At 37.7% G+C, this 26757-nt stretch overlaps 3 protein-coding genes across 10 annotated transcripts in view; 2 read left to right on the forward strand and 1 right to left on the reverse strand.

Annotated features, from left to right (window-relative positions):
• Positions 1–1100: 1100 nt before the first annotated feature.
• Positions 1101–6298, forward strand: BCAS2 (BCAS2 pre-mRNA processing factor). Its single transcript, XM_071680350.1, has 5 exons — positions 1101–1329; positions 1460–1552; positions 3123–3295; positions 4562–4672; positions 5836–6298. The coding sequence occupies exons 1-5, from the start codon at positions 1255–1257 to the stop codon at positions 6017–6019; spliced, it is 636 nt and encodes a 211-aa protein (XP_071536451.1). The 5' UTR covers positions 1101–1254; the 3' UTR covers positions 6020–6298.
• Positions 6299–8339: 2041 nt separating this feature from the next.
• LOC139758704 (tRNA modification GTPase GTPBP3, mitochondrial) lies at positions 8340–24304 on the forward strand. 2 transcript variants are annotated; one of them, XM_071680354.1, is made up of 7 exons: positions 8340–11749; positions 11902–12042; positions 13461–13598; positions 15534–15692; positions 15913–16136; positions 17923–18121; positions 23373–24304. In XM_071680354.1, exons 2-7 carry the CDS (start codon positions 11937–11939, stop codon positions 24242–24244), a joined length of 1698 nt encoding a protein of 565 aa, XP_071536455.1. In that variant the 5' UTR covers positions 8340–11749; positions 11902–11936; the 3' UTR covers positions 24245–24304. The 2 variants fall into 2 exon arrangements, with proteins under 2 accessions (XP_071536455.1, XP_071536456.1); XM_071680355.1 differs by lacking the exons at positions 8340–11749; positions 11902–12042 and adding an exon at positions 12112–12417.
• Positions 24026–26757, reverse strand: part of mtSSB (mitochondrial single stranded DNA-binding protein) — a 33435-nt gene continuing 30703 nt past the window's right edge. For 5 of the 7 annotated variants that reach the window (XM_071680357.1, XM_071680360.1, XM_071680356.1 and 2 more), the window contains one exon: positions 24026–25895. In XM_071680357.1, coding sequence (XP_071536458.1) covers positions 25669–25895 — 227 coding nt within the window. In that variant the 3' untranslated portion in view covers positions 24026–25668. The remainder of the gene's footprint in view (positions 25896–26757) is intronic. The other 2 variants (XM_071680359.1, XM_071680358.1) reach the window with 1 other exon arrangement.

Here is a 26757-nt window from a genome sequence, read left to right on the forward strand (position 1 = left end):
CTCATAAATGAAGTAATTGTAATCGATCGTGATGAGGATTATCAGGGAAAATAGGAAATTATTAAAGCAGATCTAGGTGAAACAGTTGTAGAAACTGAAAAACCTATGAAAATTTATCCTAACCTCCCCATACAATCCAAATTGTTACCTTTATTGTGTTATACATCGTGTTGTGTATAGTTAATGAGATGGACTTGATCAGTGCACTAAGTGTATTGCCATCTCAGCTACCATTGAAAAATAAACTAAAAACATGCTATTTACGACGTTGCTGTTTTTAGCGCTTACTGCTATCTTACAAATACGTTGCCTCCACAAGTTATTCATTTGTCTTGGATAAGTCTATGTCTATATCAGTTTTTTTCGTGGTATCTTATAAATCTTGTATGTTATTTCGTTTCATAAGAAGAAAAGATACATACTGTAAATGCAATGTATGTCGGTGTTTGGGAGACCATCATGATGAGAGAACTATGGAGAAATGATAATTCTTCTTTACTTGGCAGAGAATCTATTCTATTACATCAAATATTGTTCAGCCAACTCATATGAGCACAGATAATGTTAATAGCATACATTGTGTTATTATGATATGTTTCAACTCATTTCGGCACATTTTTGTGGTTTTGTTACACTAGTGGCGGGTGTGTCCCCAACTTCATATGTTGCTCGTAAATGGGCATTTTTTCTGCATATAGCAAAAGAAATAAAAAAAAGATTGTTTCGAATGCTAAGGGAGGCTAAGTAAGGTCCTTATAGGATCTTTTTATTTGTACAAGCGATTCATCTTGTTAGACGTTAAGCAACCCTTCGTTTTCCCTAATCTCCATTAAGCTTACCATGTCTTAATCATCTTACAACAGCAAAAATATATGTCTTACAAATACTAAAGTCCACCATCAAAATACTCGCTCATATTCCTATGAGAGGGCCGCTTGATGCCCAGGGAAAGATATACTTGATAACTTAAAATTTTCAAGAAATGAACATAATAAAGTAGCTGACAGAATGTTGAGCTTAATTTGAAATATTCATTATTACTAAGAAGACAATGGATATATTGAATAATCATTTAAAAAAATCTTTACTACAGTTTCTCATTTGAATAAACGTTGGTAATTTTGTAAACAGTGTGTCGCTGTCTGATTCTGCTGAGGTTGTCATGTGTGTGGTTAGGTTGAGTATTGAACGCTTCTGACCCAGGAACATTAATTGTGTTGTTATAGAATTGTTGGTCATCATTTAACAGGAAAGATGAGTCAGGACGTGACAGTTGACGCCCTGCCTTATATCGACACAGGTTACGACGAACCCGGCGTCAGGGAGGCGGTGAGTCTTGCTGGTATCTTGAGTTTACCCCTGGAATACCATGGCATTATACTTAAGTATTGATGTTTACTGGAATAGTGTTCATCTTCATTCACACCCACCAACTAATATATTGATTGGGATATTTTAGGCTATTGCAATGGTGGAGGACGAGAAGAAAAGATACCGACCCACAAAAAATTACCTGGAGCACCTTCCTGCACTCACATTGAATGCCTTTGAGGTTGGTCCCCTAACTGACAAACTTATGTTTGCATTTCTTTTTTAGTGAATATGTGTTTGCAATGCTCAGCTCATGCTCCACCCGTCTTGTTTCTCTACCATTCGTTGTACATCAATGCTTCATAATTTATTTTTATTCAATAATTCAGTGTTTTGCACATTATTAGATATAGTGATTTATGTTTTAAACACCACAGTTAGTTGATAAGTTATATGTATAGTTCAGGTTCATATAATTCTCACCTCCCCTGTGTTGTAAATATAGTAATTTGTTAGGTTATGTATCATAAGCTGTTTTGTTGTTAACTGGTTTGCCGTGATCCCAGCTGTCAACAAATATATGGGAAATGGTATTGCTACATATTTGTGTGTCGTTTGTTGTAGAGAATGTATAAGAATCATGAGAATATATTCACCTTTTTATGATGAAATTCATGATCTCGTAATAACTTTATAATTCCTACTGATAAGGCTAACATAGTTATTTGAATGTATTTTGAAATCATAGTACTTTGAAAATTTTTAAAAGGTTCTTATTTAAGATAATCTTGTGAAAACTGATGTATATTGAGATCATGTAATTTGAAAAGCTTTCATGTTTTGGTCATACTTTTGCTCTCTCTATCACATAAAACAGCTAGAAAGTATTTCATGATTATGATGAATAACAAATGCCCCATATTGAACAATGAAAATGTAAATGTACACCAATCACACTTGTCACTAATGCAGATGCTAAATTATAACATTTCATTGAGCACACACCCTGGCCATCACACAATGTATGCCCCATACTGAACAAACAGTCTTATAAATTTTATGACAGGTGTCTCTTGTTGAACAGTCAGAACCTGATCCTTACATGTTACTGTAGCATTTTTTAGAATAGTAAAACCCAGTCAACACAAGAAGAGGCAAAGGGACAGAGGGATATCAGCTCTCAGAGCTGATTTATCAGGGTGCTTACCATGACTACCCTACAAATGACTTTTTTTTTTACAGGAGGATTTAAGAAGTACTAGTTAATCAAAGGTGTAATTGAAGTATCCTTTCAGGAAATGATTCACATAATGAAAGAATTAGTGGCCAATATGGAATGCAAAGGGAATGAATTGTGGAGTGGTAAAGTGGGTTAGATGTAATACATTGGAATGGTTTGGGTATATGGAAAGAATGCAAGGCTGGAACTTTACAAGGAGAGTGTATGATAGTACAATAAAGGGGGAGGTGTGAGAGGAAGAACACCTGTGACAGCCAAATAGAGTGGAAGAATACTGTAGAGAGAGAAATGGTGGAAGAATGAAGGGAAGTATGTAAGGACAGGGATAAGTAGAGACTTTTTTTTGCTGTGGCCATCCCTTGATGGGAGTTCCCGGAAGGAACGTGTATCAGAGATATAGATAGATAGATACTGGCCTGCAGTATGCTTGGACATTAGAGTTAAGAAACTTCTGAGGAATTTCCTTTGCTTGACAATATTCACTTATTCATGTTTGATTAAGATCTTGATACCATTGAGAGGGGATGAAAATGCTTCCACGTCGTGTATGATTAACTGTTATTTGACTCAGACAGAAGTGATGCGTTGTGAGTTTGAACGTGTAGCTGCTCGACAACCAATGGACACTCTAAGCATGAAGCGTTATGAGCTTCCACCACCACCTCCAGGAAAAATGACAGATGTTGCAGCCTGGAGTGAGTGTGTGGATAACTCAATGGCTCAGTTGGAACATCAGGCAACCAGGTATGCTTGTGTTGCGGGAATTTATTACATACATTCAGTTCCTAATTATTGAGAGGGGTGGTAATTCAAAATGAGTAGAGTGAAAAGATGTGGTAGTTGTTATAAGGTTTTGGGCAAAAAATACCCAGAAATATTACTTGCAATTTTTTGATATTTTTGTGAAGGTAATAGATTTGCCTCAAAGCCTTAATAAAAGGACTTCTTTTTTATACTGAATACAAATCTGGGGTTGAAATATGTGTTGGGGTCATTGAGGCCAACATTTAAGTATTTAGTTGTTATTCTTTTAAAAGATGTGATTATTTGCTTCATATTTATTGCTTATCTGTCAACTTGGGAAAGCATTACAAAGTATTTTCCAATGTTATTTCAGTTACAGAAGCATTTGCCTATTGTATACTTCCATTTTAAAACAAAAGATTTTTTGCCTGAAAAAAATCTGAATTATTTCCTGAAATTTTTAGTATGTTTCTGACCGAAATAGATCTGCTTGAAATCCTCAGTATAAGGACTATTTTTCATGCTAGATTTGAATCTGGGTTGAAATTACCTTGCTGTTGATTAAGGCCAGTAAATATTTTATGATTATTCTTTCAGAAGATTCTTTATTTGGTTTTTGTATTTATTGTGTAAATGTCAGCTTGGAAAACCATTGTGATTTTGAGGTCATTTCAAGTATAGAAGGGTTTCATTATGTTGTATTTCAATTTTAAAACAGAAAGGAAAGGTTTTTGAGCGAGAAAAAAAAATAACCAGAACTATTCCTTACAATTTTTGGTATTTTTGTGAAGGTAATAGGTTTGCTTGAAAACCTCGATATAAGACCTTATCATGCTTAATATGTATCTGGAGTTGAAACATATGGTGTGGGTTATTAAGGTTTGTAATGAAGTATTTAATTGTCACTCTTTTAGAAAATTCTGTTTCTATTCACTTCGTATTTATTGTATATCTAACAATTTTGAGAAGCATTGATTAGAAGAATTATATGGTGTTGAATGGGGGTTCAGTGGAGGATTGGATGCAATCATTTGCAAAAAGATAGTGAGTGAATATGATTCTGTACATTAATGTGGGTTTACTCCTTTTGGAAAGTGTTGCATGACCCACATAATACTGCATAGAATATAACTGTGGATAGACCACAGTAAATGGGCACTTGGTTCTGTCATCTCTCTTGTGGGATTGTGGCACAGTGTTTCTTAGAACTGGACCCGAAAATTGCCATGGATCACGATGTATGTACAGTTTATCCCATCATGTCAGGATCACAAACTTGGACTTAATGAATGAGTATGGAGCTGAAGCATGGAAGGCACACAACACTATACTGCAGAAGATGCTGACTCGTGGTCAGGCACAACTACAAGAGCTAAAGTAGGTGGCCAAGTAGTTATTTTTTATTCTAAACTATTAAAGCATTCCTGTATCAATCTGTAACACATGAAAAAATGCACATAGGATTTAGGAATATGTCTTCATATCATGATAGATAGATTAATTCAGCTTTCATTTGTTTGCATTGGTTAAGGTATGTTCCTGTATAGTGATTATTTTTTTTAAATTGGTTTTATTTGTCAGTGTTGAGCAGTTACTGCTGTGCCCATGAAATCTCCCTAAATGTTATATAAATGTACCTACCCTCATCATCATGCAGATCCTACTTATTACTTTGAATAGAAATATTTGAATCTAGCTCTTTCCTTAACTGTTCTTGTATGACTCTACTTGTATGACTCTAATAAACTTGGTCTTATTAACTTCATCATGCTTCACCACATACACACTCATAATTTGCTATAAATTCTTTCAAACCTATCTGAACTCATCCCATTTCTTTGTTGGATATTGTTTTCAATTAATAAGAATTGTGAGGCAGGATGATCCTGCATGGAGTAGTAAGAGAGAGGTGTGGTAGCAAGCACAGATTCCACTAATTGCATATAATTATTTTGTGCCAAGTTTCATGTCATCCAGCTCTTGCTTCAACTCTGTCTATGTTTGCTGAATTGGTTTCAACATTGAAAAGATGAGCAAAGAAAGACTGACTTGGAAGGTAGGGGAGAAAGAATACATCCCATGTATTTCCTGTGTGTTGTAGAAGGCGACTAAAAGGGGAGGGAGTTGGGGGCTGGAAATCCTCCCCTCCCGTTTTTAATTTTCCAAAAGATGGGAATGCAGTAAGTTCATGCCACAGACTGCAACCATGAATATGGGTATGTTGTTGACACAGTGTTACTGGTAATTAGTCACTGAGAATTTGACATAAAGGATGTAATGAGTACAATTAGTATTAAAAGTGACTATTATTTTAGCTTCATGTTTGGTATTTATAGATAATTTTCTGTTTGACTTGGTTAAGACCACAACAAATTTTCTTGACTCAAAACCCTTAGCTTGTTGTTTAAGGTTTAGAACAGTCTTACCCATATTTTTACACACTTTATTTGAACCATTTGCTCTGCCTCTACCTTTCTCCTTTCATCCATTGTTTTACTTGTTGTTTACCCATTTAATTAGATTTTCTTTACCATTCACAGGAAGGAAATACAGGAACTTAACTGGTCCAGGAAAAATATGCAGACCAAAGCTGGTGAAGAACTAAGACATCTTGAGAGCAGTTGGGTGTCACTTGTCTCCCGGAATTATGAGATAGAGCAGGCCTGTGTATTGTTGGAGGCTGAGATAGCCAAGTTAGAACGAGAAAATGAAAGTAAAGATTGAAACTGCTTAACTTCTGACAATTATTATTTATTTCTTTGTATTTACAAAAAGATCACTTGTTTAGTCAGCATTTGGGGAAAATAACAGATATTTTGTACAGCTTGGGCTCGTATATATTAGACTGAACTCTGATGTGATATGTATGAACTTTACATCATTTTTGGTCATGTTAATTGGCCATTTATTTTCACATTTTGTAAGTTGTGTAAATAATTGAAGTTAATCTGCCAAGTTCAGCTCATTTTAAAAGTAATATAATAAATTGATTGTCCACTTTGATTAAGAGACTCTTTACTTCTTATTTCATAGTTGACATTTATTTAGCCAGGAAAGGCAAAGTTCATTTAATACCTGAAGTATACATGACAAGATGTTCTGGAAGGAGGTAAATAGGGTGCGTAAGACAAGGGAGCAAATGGGAACTTCAGTGAAGGGCGTAAATGGGGAGGTGATAACAAGTAGCGGTGATGTGAGAAGGAGATGGAATGAGTATTTTGAAGGTTTGTTGAATGTGTCTGATGACAGAGTGGCAGATATAGGGTGTTTTGGTCGAGGTGGTGTGCAAAGTGAGAGGGTTAGGGAAAATGATTTGGTAAACAGAGAAGAGGTAGTAAAAGCTTTGCGGAAGATGAAAGCCGGCAAGGCAGCAGGTTTGGATGGTATTGCAGTGGAATTTATTAAGAAAGGGGGTGACTGTATTGTTGACTGGTTGGTAAGGTTATTTAATGTATGTATGACTCATGGTGAGGTGCCTGAGGATTGGCGGAATGCGTGCATAGTGCCATTGTACAAAGGCAAAGGGGATAAGAGTGAGTGCTCAAATTACAGAGGTATAAGTTTGTTGAGTATTCCTGGTAAATTATATGGGAGGGTATTGATTGAGAGGGTGAAGGCATGTACAGAGCATCAGATTGGGGAAGAGCAGTGTGGTTTCAGAAGTGGTAGAGGATGTGTGGATCAGGTGTTTGCTTTGAAGAATGTATGTGAGAAATACTTAGAAAAGCAAATGGATTTGTATGTAGCATTTATGGATCTGGAGAAGGCATATGATAGAGTTGATAGAGATGCTCTGTGGAAGGTATTAAGAATATATGGTGTGGGAGGCAAGTTGTTAGAAGCAGTGAAAAGTTTTTATCGAGGATGTAAGGCATGTGTACGTGTAGGAAGAGAGGAAAGTGATTGGTTCTCAGTGAATGTAGGTTTGCGGCAGGGGTGTGTGATGTCTCCATGGTTGTTTAATTTGTTTATGGATGGGGTTGTAAGGGAGGTAAATGCAAGAGTCCTGGAAAGAGGGGCAAGTATGAAGTCTGTTGGGGATGAGAGAGCTTGGGAAGTGAGTCAGTTGTTGTTCGCTGATGATACAGCGCTGGTGGCTGATTCATGTGAGAAACTGCAGAAGCTGGTGACTGAGTTTGGTAAAGTGTGTGGAAGAAGAAAGTTGAGAGTAAATGTGAATAAGAGCAAGGTTATTAGGTACAGTAGGGGTGAGGGTCAAGTCAATTGGGAGGTGAGTTTGAATGGAGAAAAACTGGAGGAAGTGAAGTGTTTTAGATATCTGGGAGTGGATCTGTCAGCGGATGGAACCATGGAAGCGGAAGTGGATCATAGGGTGGGGGAGGGGGCGAAAATTCTGGGAGCCTTGAAAAATGTGTGGAAGTCGAGAACATTATCTCGGAAAGCAAAAATGGGTATGTTTGAGGGAATAGTGGTTCCAACAATGTTGTATGGTTGCGAGGCGTGGGCTATGGATAGAGATGTGCGCAGGAGGATGGATGTGCTGGAAATGAGATGTTTGAGGACAATGTGTGGTGTGAGGTGGTTTGATCGAGTAAGTAACGTAAGGGTAAGAGAGATGTGTGGAAATAAAAAGAGCGTGGTTGAGAGAGCAGAAGAGGGTGTTTTGAAATGGTTTGGGCACATGGAGAGAATGAGTGAGGAGAGATTGACCAAGAGGATATATGTGTCGGAGGTGGAGGGAACGAGGAGAAGAGGGAGACCAAATTGGAGGTGGAAAGATGGAGTGAAAAAGATTTTGTGTGATCGGGGCCTGAACATGCAGGAGGGTGAAAGGAGGGCAAGAAATAGAGTGAATTGGAGTCATGTGGTATACAGGGGTTGACGTGCTGTCAGTGGATTGAAGCAAGGCATGTGAAGCGTCTGGGGTAAACCATGGAAAGCTGTGTAGGTATGTATATTTGCGTGTGTGGACGTGTGTATGTACATGTGTATGGGGGGGGGGGGGTTGGGCCATTTCTTTCGTCTGTTTCCTTGCGCTACCTCGCAAACGCGGGAGACAGCGACAAAGTATAAAAAAAAAAAAAAAAAAAAAAAAAAAAAAAAAAAAAAACATGACAATGCCATATTTAGTAGAAAACCATTTTCAATGGTGAAATGTATATTTTCTCATGTTTAGAGTGGAATACTTCTAGTTCCATGAATTATCAGACATGACTTCCAAAATAACATGATTTGAATTGACTGGAGTTCACCATTTATGGAGACACTTTTGCCATGGCCACCCACATAAGGGAGTTCCTGAAGGGAACATGCATCAGAGATTTTGAGTTTTGTTTTGCTGCTAGGTCTTTGAACATGGTATGAAGATGGACTGCATCTCATGTATGGAGCAGGTTATGCATGTATCACCTGGCTGTGATGCTGGAAAGATTCATACATTTTTTCTTTCATACTTGTCCTACGTTTCCCACATTAGCGAGGTAGCGCCAGGAACAGATGAAGAAAGGCCTCATTTGCTCACATCCATTCTCAGTCTGTCATATGCAATACACCAGATTCAAGGCCATGTATCTAAATTCATACATTATATTGATATGAATAAAACTGAATTTTGCTGTGTTCTTTTTTAGTTGAGAGATGGCTGTACCTTGGGTGTGAGGTAATGTTAAATATTCATGTAGCATGTTGAGACACTGATTATTGCTTAAAATCAATCTGCATGGCTTTTGATAGAGGAGAAGGACCTGAAGTTGAAGTATCCTTCTTTTAAGTTATATTTTAACTGAAATCTTTCATACCACCCATGTGAAAGGTGATTGAACTGTACTTCTGAATGATCCTGATTTTTTTAAATTGTATTTTTGAATGAAATTTTTAAAGAAACTAGTGATTTTTTTAGGAACATTGATTATGAATGCATGTTTTTATACATTAACAACTAGATGTTTTATCATATAGAGGAACAAATTTATTCGCTTTTGGTATGGTTTCCATGCAGTCAGAAAATGCATAGATCAACCCCTGGATGTGCTGCCAATTGGATGTTATAAATCGAATTCCCTCTTCCCCCATTATCCATGACATGACAGGTACCAACAATGAAATTTTGCCAGTGAGGTAGGCTATCAAGCAGCAGTTACTACATGTCTTGGTTGTTGAATTATGCCATTTTTCCAAGCGACAGTGTTATAGTCATTCATTTTAGATTTGGCAATGAATCTAACCTTTCTTATGTTTCTGTAGTTACTATGTGCATGTTTATAATTTCTCTCTGCAGTGATGAAGCTTTGTATCTTGGCCAGACATTTGTATATGTTTTCATAATATTTTTTTACCATGTCCCCATGAATAACTTTAGATTTTGTGTCTTCATTGTTGAGAGGCTTTCAGATTTAAAACTTTTATGCCTTCTCTTTATTGCCTAGCATACTTGATGCTGCTTGCTTGTGGTTGCACTGCGAGTGAAAAGCCATCTTTGCAAGGTTGCATCATTGGAGTACAGTTTAGTAGAATTTCTCATGGATCCCATCTTTTCCTTGATTGTGGTGCAGACTTGAAGCTACAGGATGCTCTGGAGAAGGAGTCCTTACATAATCTATATATGTGCTCACCTCCTGCCCCAGGAGTTCCTTTTATCTCTATGAGGCTCCTGCAGCACTCAGGAAACTAGACACATCCACTGGGTGAGACCGCAGGACATGTAGTGTAGTGTTATTTGTATTCCTGCATAGAGATTGTGGAAGGGAGGTTGTTAAATGCTTGTCAGGTTGTTTCCATGTTGCATTTCTTAGTCCATGACATTCAGGAAAGTGTTTGCCAGTGGCCTTTGATATGTTTATTTGCAAGATGTGAAAGCTGCATGTTTATTTTACATTATGTAGGCCTGTAAAAGTCTCTCTGATTAGCCAGATTCTGAAGGAAAAGAAGGCCTCAGACAGGCAGAGAGATCAGAGGAGCAGCTGTTTCTGAGGCTGAACTGTGGATATAGTTGATCCTACAAAACTAAAGTAAGCTTTGGTCTGTGCGAATAGTTATAACAAACTGAAGATGGGAGGATGGAGTGAATGATGCTTTGAGCAACTGGGGCCTGAACATGCAAGAGTATGAGAGGCATGCACAAGATAGAGCGAATTGGAGCTTTGTCGTATACAAGTGTGGACCCAGGGCAGATGGAGCTGTCATGGGAAACTGAAATATCTAAATTCAAAAGGCCAGACAAACAAACAAAAAAAAACAAACATGCAGAACCCTCTGCTCTACTGATTACTCTGAAAACATGCAAGTATTAGAAATATCATGTCCTTGCAGAAAACGTTAAAACGCTCACTGGATGAAAATAACAAAGTGTACCTGATTAGCCAGATTCTGAAGGAAATTAAGGCCCAAGGCTATGGTCTCACAGAGCCAGAGATCAAAGGAGCAACTAAATCCAAAGCTAAACTGTGGAGATAGTTGAACCTCCAAAACTAAAGTGAGATATGTATTCAGTAGAGTTGGTGTAAATAGCCATACCAAAATGTTTTTTACTGGTGTAGGAATTCTTTTCATGAGATGACTTCCATACACCTACTGATCTTGACATATATCATCCTATATTAAAACAATTATAAGAAGACATTAGATTGATCATGTATGGACTGGAGAAATAAGCACCCAGGACAGGTGTTATTTCTTTTATTTTACTGTGGGCACGACCGTAATGTGCAGTGACAGTAAGAAGGTTTCTAGGATTATCTTGAACACCTGTTACTACACCTTATACTCCTATCCAATAAAGTACTGTTGTAGCTGCAAACGAATTTTTGTCTCGGGTTTTCAGGTATACCACTCGTTTAACCACCCAAGGAAACCCGTTTGAAAACAAATATAGCTAAAGGTTAGTGTTGAGCAGTTGTTAGTAACGTAGTTGCAGAAAACCGTGAGGCAACATTCAGCTCTTGAGCACGTCCCTTGTTCCTGATGGCGGGACTTATGATTTGCCAGTATATTCATGTCAAAGGTCACGCCATAACGATATTCAAGGCAATCGAGGGGTCGCTTAATAACTGTATACATACAGTCTGTGCTAATAAGGGAAAAATCTTAGGCGAAAAGATGTTTCGAATATTGTTGCAGATTTGTTGAAATGAAATTGGCAAATACTTCCTTAATGTATCTACATTAAAGGTCATTAGGTGAGGGGAATTGTTTTAGTCCCGCTGACGCTATGTAGAAAACCTTTGTGCCGGCGACAACCAACAACAAATGTCATTGGCCAGTCGGTGTCTCGTCGAGCACAAGCTGAACATTATTTTGAAATGGTTCTTGTGAAGTGTATAGACTTCAAAAATAATCCTAGTCGGTGTAACGCTCTTCATCATATGTGTATCTTGTATTACCGAGACCTGAATTCATCTGTCAAGAGTTTCAGCCGTTGTTTTTGTACCAATGTTATGTCTTCCATAATGACGGTGTGGCCTTGTTTGCCGCATCCATATGAACCAAAAGTTTGAGGTATGAGAGGTGACCTTCTTAAGTCAATGAGTTATTTGAAAATTGAACATAGGTGAAAATTTAGCCATCAAATTTTGTTTGCAATACTTGAAAGATGTAGGATTATTCCACATTCTGTAGGCTCATAAGTGTCTCTAAAATTTTTCTTTCAGTCTAAGAAGATTCAGTTGCTACCTGTACCCTAGAGATGCTTCAGGTTATGCATGGTCATCTGTGGCAAAGACTGTTGCTACGAACCAGTCAGCAGAAGGTTGGTCACCGCATGGCCTCCACCGTATATGCACTCTCTTCAGGTAAGCTCTCTTTACTCTTGACTTCGGCAGCATTAGGACATCCCATAATGGATGTCTTACGTGGGTTAGTAAATGTGAAACTAAAGATCTGAAGATTTAGATATTTCATACCTGATTATTATTTCCCAATTTGGTTTTTGATTTTTTAAAGCAATGAATAATGATGGCAGTTGTAAAATTACATCCAGACTCATATATCAACTTGAATTTGCTTTTGCATGGTATTGGAAGCCAAGTGTCGATGATCAGAAGTTGAGTTGTCTGCTTGTGTGGTTGTGAGATGCAAGGAAAGGCTTGAAACAGTGGAACACAGTGCTACATTTCGTAAGCATGTAGTTGCTTGCACATGTCTCTTGCTTGCCTCAAGTGACTGAGGTGAGCATATATTTGCTTGCTTGCATTTTAGTCTTGTATGTTATAAGCCAATTATAAAAAGAACATGAAATGAACTTACCACGCCATTCAGTTGTACTTGAGTCCAATATATGATTTACAAATCATTGTAATAACATTTGTTTGTCTTTAAAAGGACTTATTTATGAATTACATTACATTGCTCTCCTGAACAAACTTTGCTCGATTGATTTCTCAGATGAGTTCTTGGGTGCTTTCCTTCATTTTGCTCATGTTCAGCACTGGAAGAGGAGGCACCTGTTAGAGGTTATCTGCTAAAGTGCAGAGGGAAGCAGAGATGGAGAAATAGGAATTGGCATTATCTGCTAGACTGCTTGGAGTTTCTTTGCTTAGATAAGCATTAGATAAGATTTTTTTTGGATGGGATAGGAAAATGAATTGACGAGAAGCATGTATATGTATTTAGGAGTTCAACCATGTAATTGCTTGTGTCATTGCTATAGGGTTCGGAAATTTTTTGAAAATTTGTATCTCTAGAAAAGTAAAGGGCCTCAGCACCAAGATACATAACCAGATTTCTTTTGAGTATTGTTAGGACAGATTTATCCCATTTCATCCATGTCTCAAGATGCATTGGAAACTTCTTTTTTTCAGGAAACTTCCTGCAGTTTTGTAAGCAGTTATGACGAGTTGCCCAAGGAAGTTATACTGTGTGGTTTATTAACCACATCCACACTGATGTCTTATATAGTGATTAGTTAATACAAACTCTGAGCAGTCTATATTGCTTTACATAGGTAGTTGGCCTTTTTATATCAATATTTAAGCTGCCATGAATTTACAGGAACATATCATTGCCCTTCATACATATGCTGTTTGCAGCAGGTATTACAAAACTTGATAGTCTTCAGAAATGGAAAGTTAGCTTCAGAGACATCATGCTGGGATAACGAAACTGAAATTTTAGTTTAAAGATTTAATTGTTGTTATGATGTTATAGATTTAGTAACTGCATATCATCTCATAAGGTGTCAGTTGGGTACTTAATTAGAACCATTTTTCAGGACAAGGTAAATGTGGTGTTGCACTAGTGCGTGTAACAGGCGAGAGAGCTAAAGATGTCTTCTCTAACATGACCCTACCATCAACACTTCCACCACCCCGTGTGGCTGCTCTTAGGCGAATAGTTCATCCAGTCACGGGTATGTATTGCAAGGTTTTTCTTTCTTTTCTCATTACCATAATCCTTTTACGGGTAGACTTGATTATTTGAACCAAGTTTACTGTTCGGTGAGGCAATCTTTCTTTTAAAGTATAGATGGGTTTATTTTGTTGGTTACATGAGGATGAAACATGATTTTTTTTATTTGGTTGTCGTGTTCTGCCCCACAGGCAATACTCCAGTCTTGTTGTACATGTATTGGACAATGGGAAAAGTATGATGACCTTTTGTGAGAATTCTGTTTATTCATTGAATTTTTAAGAAGCTCCTTCTACCTATCTTTTTATTATTAACTGTAACAGTTTTATGATTTTCTTTTAATGTACACCAGTAAGTATAATATGCAGGTATTTGTTTGAAGTTGATGATTTCCCAATTTCACCAAAGGGAGTAAAAGGCAAATCAGGACTAAACTACATTTTGTAATTTTGGAGTTTCAGCTAGTGTAATGCAGCAAAGCATCCCAAATGGATGCCACCAAATATGAAAAATAAAATGTTACATCGGTATCTTGGCTACTTTTTGTTTTTACTAAGTGTGAAACTGCCATTACTTTAGTTTTAGAAGTGTCAAATTATTATAAACCATTATTAGGAAATTGTGATGGATGTGGAAAGGGAGCTGTGGTTTCGGTGCATTATACATGACAGCTAAAGATGGAGTGTTGCCTTTGTTGTCTTTTCCTAGTGCTACCTCGCGCTCGTGCAGGGGAGGGGGTTGTCATTTCATGTGTGGTGGGGTGGCGACAGGAATGAATAAAGGCAGCAAGTTTTTATGAAGTATTTGTTAATGTAAGAATCTTACTGATAAAACAGCCTTGGAGTATCAGAATTGTATAGATAAAACATTTGAAAATGTCGAAATCTTAGTAATATCAGAATTATATAGCTAAAGCATTTGAAAACGTTAGAATCCTAGTAATTAAACAGGACAGTCATATGAGAATCTTGGGATAAAAGTGTTTTGATGTCATTTCTAGTTTTACCTTGCAAAGATGGTAAACGGCAGACAGACATGAAAAACAATGACCAAAGTCCTTGTTATGCATGTTTGGAATTGGATTTATAAAACCAATTCATAGAGCAGTAAAATGAGAGCACTTACATAGTTACTCTGAATGCAGAAATGTAAAGTGTTTGTTGTACTGTACGCTGATAACATAGGATTTTTTTTTTTTTATGTAGATTAGAGTTTTTTAGCAGTTGAAGTTCACGTTCACCCCAGGTGTGTGCCAGTCATCATGTATCGTGTGTGTATCTTTGCAGATAAATGTTTAGTTTTGCCATTTCCCTTCTGTCTTTGCAGCTTCATGGAGACATTTGAAACTGAGCTAGTTATGAAGATGAAATATTGCGTGATGTAGAACAGGTTATTTGATAAAGAGATTTATTCCTCCCCCTCCCCATTTTGAAGGATACTATTACTTAACAGTGAGTGATCTTTGGTTTATTCATTGGTTTTTAGGCAGGCCTTTTGTACTTAGCAAGGGGCAGGGTAGCAGATGTGCCTTTTTCTCCACCTTGGCTTGCTTGTGTTTTGTTCTTGTTAAAGGCTGTGGTCCAGGCTCTTTGTTATGATGGACTTGAGGATATTACTGGAAGTGAGTTATCCTCTTAAGAAAAAATGTCTTTCAAAGTATGATTTTCTTTGATCAGAGTTATTATGTAGCTCACTTCATAGCTTTGAATAAAATCACATGTACTATATATTTTCAGAAAGCTCATTAATATCTGTTGGTTGTTTGTTGCCAATTGTTTGTAGGATGACAATGCACCATTTATCTTTTGTAGAAAAAAGTATGATTTTGTAAGAAGATTGATATACATCTCTTTCTTATATACTCTTATTTGTGCAATTGTATTGTAAGTAAGCTCGTAGAGAAAGGAGACATATCCACGCCACTTTTTCCATTTAGGAGAGGGACTGGATCGAGGGTTGGTGTTATGGTTCCCAGGTCCACAGAGCTTTACGGGAGAAGACAGCTGTGAGTTGCATGTACATGGTGGTCCAGCTGTCATTGCTGCTGTTTTAAGTGCTCTGAGCACACTTCCAGGATATCATCCAGCACAACCAGGTAAGTTAGTCAAGTGTGAAACAATTTAAAATTGGAGATGTTTTGCAGATAGATTGAAATTAATTATATTTATGGTGCACTACCTAGATATGTAACAGTATCACCACCAATGAGTGAGCAACATGACAAATTTTAAGTTTTGGAGATTGGTTTTTTACAGTGTGACACATGTTGAAAGATGTTACTTTGTTTTTAAAAGTTCATGAAAGTAAACTTTCAGGTGACTTTACGAAGAGATCATTTTATAATGGAAAGCTGGATCTTACTTCTGTGGAAGGACTTGGAGATCTCATCCATGCTGAAACAGAAGCCCAGCGTAAACAGGCGCTACGACAAATGGAAGGTGCATTAGCTCAGCTTTACAATCGTTGGAGACAGACACTACTATGCTGTCGAGCTAGCCTTGAGGCCTATATTGATTTTAGTGAAGATGAAAATATAGAGGTAAGGCTTTATTCTAAATTATAGCTTGTCATATGTTTTGCTGTTCACGATTTTATTATGAGGCCTTTAAGATAATTTGTAGATTCTCTCAGTTGAAGTAAAACACTTCACCATATGCCTCACCTTTTGAAAAATGAGCCCTCATAGCAAATAATTGTTTCTGCTACATTTTATGAAAATTAGTCTTGGGTAGGATTTCGGATCCAGAGTACTGCGTAAACTAACAGTCAGCTGAACGAGCATAACAAATATTAGAACCATCTTGGTAGAGGAAATGGCTCCTGAATATGTGCATGCCAGTCTTGTTAGAGAAGTCTTCATCTTTGTTTGGTTTCTTCCTATCAGTGCTACACCAAGCTCCCTTTCTCACTACCTGACAAATGGAAGGGTGTTTCATGTTATGCAGTCCAATATGCTGGCACTCATCTCTTATATATGGATCAGTATGTTCATAATTCTTTGTTTGGATTATATTTTGTTTAAGTTTGCATTTTCAAAAGGCACAAAGATGAAACAATTCAAAAAGATCATTTCTGAACTAGAGCTTTCAGGGTGTCACATATTACACAGTCCAGGATGCAGGCACTCATCTCTTACCTATGGATCAACATGTTCATAATTCTTTGTGTTTGGACTACATTTTGTTTAAGTCTACATATTTTAAAGGCACAAAGGTGAAATAATTCAAAAAGATAATTTCTGAACTAGAGTTTTCAGTCTTTTTTTCATATTATATGCAAGTCAGGCTTCATAGCATCAGGTAGATCCTGATTGTGATTGGCTTTTGTTGATAATATAGTCCTGAATGTCACTTTTCAGCAAAATAATGAAGCTTAAGATTACTGGACTTCTAGTTTGTCAACAGTTGAAAATTGACAGTAATGCTTACATTCATCACGTGTTGGTTGTTAGGCTACAGAGAGCAGGTAATCTCTTTCATGCTTAGGTAGAGTTCCTTAATGCAGCACCATAAATGGCCAAGATTCAGAGGGAGCATGGTACAGTCCTAAGTGAATCCTTACTAAACAAGCAACATGCTGAACTGATTCTGTGGTCTTGGTAATCATGAATCTGATCAACTAGAATTTTATTTGATACTTGGTATTGAGACAGCAGCCTCTAGTATTGCTCTTAGTTTAATGGGTTACTTTTATTTTTATGCTCATAAATTTTGTAAATTGTAGATAGTTTGATCCATGTTAATTCTACAGTTGGTCATGGCACTATTCATTGTCTTGTAAGAATAATTATCCTGAAGTGAGATCTGCATTGTGGTAACCCAGCTGTACATCCATCTTGCGGCCATTAAAAGTTTGGATGCAGATTAAATGACATTATGTTTACTGACCGCTGTTGGTGGTGGTGATGTTGTGGTGTGTGGTGACTTTTCATCAGTTTTGACAAGGGCCATTCCTTGCTCTAATTGATGGAAAGTATACATAAAAGTTTAACTTTTGTTTTGTTTTTAACAGGATTTTTTTTTTTTTTTAAAGTGAGCAAGATTCCTAACCATATATATATTAACTACTTTTTCGTAATTATCTCTTCCACTTTAGCAAGGTAGTGTCAGGAACAAATGACAACCTCATTTTCATGCATCCACTCACACTAGTTATGTATAATGTACCGAAAATGAAAGTGTATCAAAAGTAATTTTGTGATTATTCATATTGTTTGTAACAACAGGAAAAAATTACTGTGTAGGTTTTATCATTATTTGTGTACTTATGGATATAATTTTCTTCCATTTTTCATATTTGCTTAATTTTGGTTCTGGTTATGCTAGGAAGGTGTTATAGAAGAGGTTGAAACCAAAATTCGGAACCTTGTCCAAGAATTGGAGCAGCATCTATCAGATGACCGTCGAGGAGAGAGGCTCAGAAGTGGTCTACAGCTGGCCATCCTTGGCAAACCCAATGTAGGAAAGAGCAGCTTTTTGAATACTATGATACAAAGACCAGCATCAATTGTATCTAGTATTCCAGGTGAGGATGCACCACATGTATTTTGGGTTATTACTGTGAATGTAATGAATGTGGAGTGTGAGGAAATGTAATTACAGAAAAGAACGTTCCAGTGAGGATGAGTAAACCAATGAAGGGAAAGCAGTTTGATAGAGTATCTCCATTTCAGTTGTGAAAAAAAAGGGTGCTAAAGAATAAAAGGGTTAAGGAATATTATACAGGTGGTTGAGTAAATGGGAATAAAGTTGAGAATGAAAGTAAAGTAAGTAAATATTAAGTTGAAAGGAATTTCGTCATTGGAAAGTAGTGAACAAAAAAACAGAAATTATATTATCTTACTATCTGATTGCTCTAAGAAAATAGGGATCAGATAGTCTTTACTATGCATGACTTCTTTGTTCATGTACATGGGTTAAAGCAAGTGCTTCCAGCATCACATTTTATTATTTTGTGTTTCTTAATTATTTACTTTATATATTCTATCTTTAGATGAGAGTAGGTAGTAGTCAGTAGGCAGCCAACAACCAGGAAGGTATATTACCAGTACTGCCCACTTGGGTATTGGGAAGATTAATGATGGCTGCATAGTGAGCTAGCATTTTAGTGGTTGTCAAGTTTGCACTCATCTGACCCAAGTAACTGTCTTTCTGCCTCAACATATGTGGGCTACTGACATTCTGTCCACAAACATAGTCTTTTCTTGTCATACATAACACTTGACAACACTTAAATCACACAGCTCATTCTTCATAACTCGATTTTCCTGCAGTAAGCACTGTGGGATAGCCCTGCCTTCTGGCAAAATGGTAGAAGAGGAGGTAGAAGTAATAGGTAAGAACATTAAACAGGAGCATTAGGCAGAAGTTGTAGGTAGGAACATTTAGATGGGATCATTAGGAAGTAGTAGTATGTTGGAACATTAGGTAGGAGCTTTTGGAAACACAGCACAAGTTACACTTTATACCATTGGCCTGTTAAGTGTGAGACACTAAAATGCTAAGAAATGGCACTTGTGTTCACTAGTTGTGGAGACTTTTGCTGTGGCCACCACCTTAAGGGACTTCCCAAAAAGGAGGCAGGCATTGGAAATGTAGATAGATAGTAAGGGAATACGTGTTAATTGATAGGCGCGCGAAAGAGACTTTTGGATGTTAATGTGCTGAGAGGTGCAACTGGAGGGATGTCTAATCATTATGTTGTGGAGGTGAAGATTTGTAGAGGTTTTCAGAAAAGACGAGAGAATGTTGGGGTGAAGAGAGTGGTGAGATTAAGTGAGCTTGGGAAGGAGACTTGTGTGAGGAAGTACCAGGAGAGACTGAGTACAGAATGGAAGAAGGTGAGAACAAAGGAGGTAAGGGGAGTGGGGGAGGAATGGGATGTATTTAGGGAAGCAGTGATGGCTTGTGCAGAAGATGCCTGTGGCATGAGAAGCGTGGGAGGTGGGCAGATTAGAAAGAGTAGTGAATGGTGGGATGAAGAAGTAAGATTATTGGTGAAAGAGAAGAGAGAGGCATTTGGACGATTTTCACAGGGAAATAATGCAAATGAATGGGATAAGTGTAAAAGAAAGAGGCAGCAGGCCAAGAGGAAGGTGCAAGAGGCAAAAAAAGAGGGCAAATGAGAGTTGGGATGAGAGAGTATCATTAAATTTTAGGGAGAATAAAAAGATGTTTTGGGAGGAGGTAAATAAAGTGCATAAGACAAGGGAACAAATGGGAACATCAGTGAAGGGGGCTAATGGGGAGGTGGTAACAAGTAGTGGTGATGTGAGAAGGAGATGGAGTGAGTATTTTGAAGGTTTGTTGAATGTGTTTGATGATAGAGTGGCAGATATAGGGTGTTTTGGTCAAGGTGGTGTGCAAAGTGAGAGGGTTAGGGAGAATGATTTGGTAAACACTGAAGAGGTAGTAAAAACTTTGCGGAAGATGAAAGACGGCAAGGCAGCGGGTTTGGATGATATTGCAGTGGAATTTATCAAAAAAGGGGGTGACTATATTGTTGACTGGTTGGTAAGGTTATTTGATGTATGTATGACTCATGGTGAGGTGCCTGAGGATTGGTGGAATGCTTGCATAGTGCCATTGTACAAAGGCAAGGGGATAAGAGTGAGTGCTCAAATTACAGAGGTATAAGTCTGTTGAGTGTTCCTGGGAAATTATATGGGAGGGTATTGATTGAGAGGGTGAAGGCATGTACAGAGCATCAGATTGGAGAAGAGCAGTGTGGTTTTAGAAGTGGTAGAGGATGTGTGGGTCAGGTGTTTGCTTTGAAAAATGTATGTGAGAAATACTTAGAAAAGCAAATGGATTTGTATGTAGCATTTATGGATCTGGAGAAGGCATATGATAGAGATGCTCTGTAGAAGGTATTAAGAATATATGGTGTGGGAGGTAAGTTGTTAGAAGCAGTGAAAAGTTTTTATTGAGGATGTAAGGCATGTGTACATGTAGGAAGAGAGGAAAGTGATTGGTTCTCAGTGAATGTTGGTTTGTGGCAGGGGTGCGTGATGTCTCCATGGTTGTATAATTTGTTTATGGATGGGGTTGTTAGGGAGGTGAATGCAAGGGTTTTGGAAAGAGGGGCAAGTATGCAGTCTGTTGTGGATGAGAGAGCTTGGGAAGTGAGTCAGTTGTTGTTCGCTGATGATACAGCGCTGGTGGCTGATTTGGGTGAGAAACTGCAAAAGCTGGTGACTGAGTTTGGTAAAGTGTGTGAAAGAAGAAAGCTGAGAGTAAATGTGAATAAGAGCAAGGTTATTAGGTACAGTAGGGTTGAGGGACAAGTCAATTGGGAGGTAAGCTTGAATGGAGAAAAACTGAAGGAAATGAAGTGTTTTAGATATCTGGGAGTGGATTTGGCAGGGGATGGAACCATGGAAGCGAAAGTGAATCATAGGGTGGGGGAGGGGGCCAAAGTTCTGGGAGCGTTGAAAAATATGTGGAAGTTGAGAACGTTATCTTAGAAAGCAAAAATGGGTATGTTTGAAGGAATAGTGGTTCCAACAATATTATATGGTTGCGAGGTGTGGGCTATAGATAGGGTTGTGCGGAGGAGGGTGGATGTGCTGGAAATAAGACGTTTGAGGACAATATGTGGTGTGAGGTGGTTTGATTGTGTAAGTAATGAAAGGGTAAGAGAGATGTGTGGTAATAATAAGAGTGTGGTTGAGAGAGCAGAAGAGGGTGTATTGAAATGTTTTGATCACATGGAGAGAATGAGTGAGGAAAGATTGACAAAGAGGATATATGTATCAGAGGTGGAGGGAACGAGGAGAAGTGGGAGACCAAATTGGAGGTGGAAAGATGGAGTGAAAAAGATTTTGAGTGATCGGGGCCTGAACATGCAGGAGGGTGAAAGGCGTGTAAGGAATAGAGTGAATTAGAACGATGTGGTATACCAGGGTCAACGTGCTGTCAATGGATTGAACCAGGGCATGTGAAGCGTCTGGGGTAAACCATGGAAAGTTTTGTGGGGCCTGGATGTGGAAAGGGAGCTGTGGTTTCGGTGCATTATACATGACAGCTAGAGACTGAGTGTTAACGAATGTGGCCTTTGTTGTCTTTTCCTAGCACAACCTCGCGCACATGCAGGAGGAGGGCGTTGTCATTTCGTGTGTGGCGAGGTGGCGATGGGAATGAATAGGGGCAGACAGTATGAATTATGTACATGTGTATATATGTATATGTCTGTATGTGTATATATATATGTATACGTTGAGATATATAGATATGTATATGTGCTGTGTGTGGACATGTACGTATATACATGTGTATGTGGGTGGGTTGGGCCATTCTTTCGTCTGTTTCCTTGCACTACCTCGCTAACGCGGGAGACAGCAACAAAGTATAATAAAATAATAAATAAAAAAGGGAATAATTTATTTATTATATTTATTATACTTTGTAGCTGTCTCCCACGTTAGCGAGGTAGCGCAAGGAAGCAGACAAAAGAATGGCCCAACCCACCCACATACACATGTATATACATACATGTCCACACACACACATATATACATACCTATACATCTCAACGTATACATATATATACACACACAGACATAGACATATATATATACACATGTATATAATTCATACTGTCTGCCCTTATTCATTCCCGTTGCCACCCCACCACACATGAAATGACAACCCCCTTCCCCCACATGTGCGCAAGGTAGCGCTAGGAAGAGACAACAAAGGCCACACTTGTTCACACTCAGTCTCTAGCTCTCATGTGTAATGCACCAAAACCACAGCTCCCTTTCCACATCCAGGCCCCACAAAACTTTCCATGGTTTACCCCAGACGCTTCACGTGCCCTGGTTCAATCCATTGACAGCATGTCAACCCTAGTATACCACATCATTCCAATTCACTCTATTCCTTGCATGCCTTTCATCCTCCTGCATGTTCAGGCCCCAATCACTCAAAATCTTTTTCACTCCATCTTTCCACCTCCAATTTGGTCTCCGACTTCTTGTTCCCTCATCCTCTTTGTCAATCTTTCCTCACTCATTCTCTCCATGTGACCAAACCATTTCAAAACACCCTCTTCTGCTCTCTCAACCACACTCTTTTTATTACCATGCATCTCTCTTACCCCTTTCATTGCTTACTCGATCAAACCACCTCACAACACACATTGTCCTCAAACATCTCATTTCCAACACATCCACCCTCCTCCGCACAACTCTATCTATAACCCATGCCTCGCAACCATATAACATTGTTGGAACATATCCATTTTTGCTTTCCAAGATAACGTTCTTGACTTCCATACATTTTTCAACACTCCCAGAACTTTTGCCTCCTTCCCCACCCTATGATTCACTTCCACTTCCATGGTTCCATCCGCTGCCAAATCCACTCCCAGATATCTAAAACACTTCATTTCCTCCAGTTTTTCTCCATTCAAACTTACCTCCCAATTGACTTGTCCCTCAACCCTACTGTATGTAATAACCTTGCTCTTATTCACATTTACTCTCAGCTTTCGTCTTTCACACACTTTACCAAACTCAGTCACCAGTTTCTGCAGTTTCTCATCCAAATCAGCCACCAGCGCTGTATCATCAGCGAACAACAACTGACTCACTTCCCAAGCTTTTTCATCCACAACAGACTGCATACTTGCCCCTCTTTCCAAAACTCTTGCATTCACCTCTCTAACAAGTGGACATATATTATGTAAGCACATTAATATGCATGTTTGCAGCAAGTAGTGAAATGCTAGTTTGGTTTGTCAGACATAAACTGGTATTATTATTTCTTTTTAGGTACAACACGAGATGTGATTGAAACTTCCTTAGACCTTGGTGGCTACCCTGTAATCATCAGTGACACTGCAGGTCTCAGACAAACTGATGACATTGTAGAGATGGAGGGAGTGAGACGAGCAATGATGAGGGCCCAACAAGCTGACATTGCAGTAGTTATTATAGATGCTCAAGAAGTTTTACCATTCTTGAAAAGCAAGTTCTTTGATTGGAACACTTTTTTGATTCGCTACTTCAAAGAAATTGGAATATATGAATGTAACAAAGTTGATAGCAAGGACAGTTTTGCCAAAAGTGATTCATTACATTGGTTAAGTGATAATAATTACATTACTATTATAAATAAGATGGACCTTGTTGAATTTGACCAAGACAGGAATTTGCTTGTAAATAGTCTGAAAGACTCGTGTGTGTTACTGTCTCTTAAAACACAGGAAGGATTTAGTACCACTCTTCAAAAATTAAAAAACCTTTGTGCTTCATTGTGTGAAGGTGGAACAGCTGAAAGTCCCCTTTTAACTGCAGCACGACATAGAACGCATATTTCAGCTTGCTTAGGTGCTCTCAAGATAATGCTAGGTTCTGAGGACAAAATACCAGCATTTGAGGACCTTTCTTACGAAGTAAAAGAATATGGTTATTCAGAGACAAAATCTGGTAACTCATATGTAATATTTTCAGACAATCAGGATTTTGTAGGTAAAACTTCAGAAGACAATGAACCTTTTAACCTATTGCACTCTGAAGAGACAGTGTTGATGGCTGCTCACTACCTCCACAAAGCAGCCACCAACCTTGGCCATGTTACAGGTCACATTACCACAGAAGATGTTCTAAACCAAATTTTCTCAGCTTTTTGTATTGGAAAATAGTTTTTCATTTGTTGTAAAAGTTTTGCCCTCTCTAATGTATATAAAATTTAAGAAACTCTGCTTGGTGTCTCTTTACTGCCCAGTCATACAATGTGAAAATCCTTGGAAAGGGTTAATGCTATTTTGGCTCCTCATCAACCTTTGGTGACTTAACCCTTATCATCTGGGAAATGGACTTGTACTGAATACTTAAGGTTTTGCCATAGGGATGGGTCAGTGAATAACAGTTATTAGTAATGAAGATAATTGGTTTGACTAATTACTTTCCAATTCTATATATTCAAAGACTTAAATTGACCTGCAATTTTAAGACATTTTAATGATAGTAAAATGTGGGTAAGTGGGCCCATAGACTCTGCCAAAGAAATGTGGGTTGCCAAGGCCACAGCCACTGTATTGGAAATTAGATTTGCAAGTACCTAATTATTCTGTTAAAGTTCACAGACATTTTAATGAAATAAAATGTGGGTCACTACACTCTGCTAAAGGAAATGTAGGATGGCTAATCCTCAGACTTTGTAGCACTAAATTAGATTTGCAAGTACCTGATTATTTTGTTCAAGTCTATACATATTAACAAAAATGAAATAAGTCTGTAAACTCACATACACTATGGTAATGAAACATGGGTTGGCAAATCCACAGACTTATGAAGAAAATATATTTGTAAGTTCCTAATCTTGTTTCATAGTAAACTACTTATATGACAGCACTCACAACAACTTCATAGTAGATACACCTACCTTGCTAAAATAAAAAATGCTTTCTTATGGGCATGGAGTGTATGAAGTAAGCACCATCTGGTGGCATGGGTCAAGATGATATCCCACTGTTTCTACTCTAGGTGTATATGTTAAAAAAGATGAATGATTACTGGAAAAGAGTAAGATCACTATTTCTTACTACAACATCAAATTTTCCAACAACGGCATCTAAGAAAAAGATAAAATTTTTCAATATTAACAGTATATTTCACTACTGATAGTGTAAAATATGGTAACATATCTAGACTTCCTCACATTAATCTTTCCATTGCCTCAGCTGCCTCAAGTAACCCTTCCTCTACTATGAAAGGCATATCTCAACTGTAAGTGGATCTACTATACATAGAGGAAGGGTTCATATTTATTCCACTATAATTCCTAACCATCTTTGAGCCTGATGAAATTTGAAAAACACATTACAGTTATACAATCCATATTTTACTACAATATAACAGTATAAAGCAGACTCAAATTCTGCCACTAGCACACTATAAACATCAGATCTCTAATGCCTTTGATAACTAACTAAAGATTACTGACTGCTACGGCAAGGAGTCATGAACATCAGCAATGTTAAGATGAATGTAGTGCTTCACAATAGTATGACTGTAACCAACTAAATTAAATGAGGAGGTATCATTTTTGTACACTACAAAATACTTAAAATAGGTCATTTTGTTCATTTCTATTAAAGAAAATAACCTCATCAGCAACAATCGTTGCAGTTTTCATAATAAGAGAGTTATCCTCTGGATCTCTGCGTTCCAAGTAACCAAGTCTACCTTGAATCATAACTCTCTGACCTTTTGATAAGTAACGGTACACTGACTCTCGAAGATATGGTTTGAAGACAGCAATGCGATGCCAATCAGTCTGCTGGATCAAATCTGAAAAAGAATTATAAATGACTTTATTTAGAGTGCTTCATCTACAACTTAAAAAGATAATATATGAAGCATAACAATCAACAGTTTATCTGTATGTCCTTCATGTAATGAAACATGAAACTTGTTGCAAAAAAGATGCAAATTGAAGTGATACAGCATGCTTAACATTAACATACTGTAGTCACTATAATTACTTTAACATCTCTAAATATTTTATGCTACAGTAAAACCCAACACCTTTTATGTACAAGCATTGAGCCTAAATGTTGTGCATGTAACATTAAAAGTAGTAACCAAGTGGTCTTCCTATGCACCTTCCATAATGAATAAAATCAGAATAACCACACAGTGATTCACCTGATTTTCAGGTGTTCCTTATTTATCTATCTATCCCTATTTCCTTATATATCAATGGTTATTCTGAAAGAGGAAATGAAGGGTAATTATATTCTTCACATAATCAATGAATCTGTAAACTTACATGACTTGCTGCATATGTTCTTAATAATAATACTTTAATAAATAAAGCTAAATAAGGCTCAGTCCTCTGTTCTTAATGCTACATCGCTAATGTAGGAAATGGCGAATATGTATGGGAAAAAAAAGGGTAATATAAATATCCCTGGGGATAGGGGAAAAAGGATACTTCCCACGTATTCCTTGCGTGTCGTACAAGGCGACTAAAAGGGGAGGGAGTAGGGGGACTGGAAATCCTCCCCTCTTGTTGTTTTTTAATTTTCCAAAAGAAGGAACACAGAAAGGGGCCAGGTGAGGATATTCCCTCAAAGGCCCAGTCCTCTGTTCTTAATGCTACCTCGCTAATGTGGGAAATGGCGAATAGTTTGAAAGAAAGGAAGAAAAA

This window comes from Panulirus ornatus, chromosome 31 (assembly GCF_036320965.1).
Source record: "Panulirus ornatus isolate Po-2019 chromosome 31, ASM3632096v1, whole genome shotgun sequence".
Lineage (NCBI taxonomy): Eukaryota > Metazoa > Arthropoda > Malacostraca > Decapoda > Palinuridae > Panulirus > Panulirus ornatus.

Coding starts and splice junctions, on each gene's coding strand:
- LOC139758704 (XM_071680354.1), top strand. CDS start 11,937: ATGCTTCAGGTTATGCATGGTCATCTGTGGCAAAGACTGTTGCTACGA. Junction 12,043..13,460: donor CGTATATGCACTCTCTTCAG/GTAAGCTCTCTT, acceptor ACCATTTTTCAG/GACAAGGTAAATGTGGTGTT. Junction 18,122..23,372: donor AATTGTATCTAGTATTCCAG/GTGAGGATGCAC, acceptor ATTTCTTTTTAG/GTACAACACGAGATGTGATT.
- BCAS2 (XM_071680350.1), top strand. CDS start 1,255: ATGAGTCAGGACGTGACAGTTGACGCCCTGCCTTATATCGACACAGGT. Junction 1,553..3,122: donor TCACATTGAATGCCTTTGAG/GTTGGTCCCCTA, acceptor TATTTGACTCAG/ACAGAAGTGATGCGTTGTGA. Junction 3,296..4,561: donor TTGGAACATCAGGCAACCAG/GTATGCTTGTGT, acceptor CCATCATGTCAG/GATCACAAACTTGGACTTAA.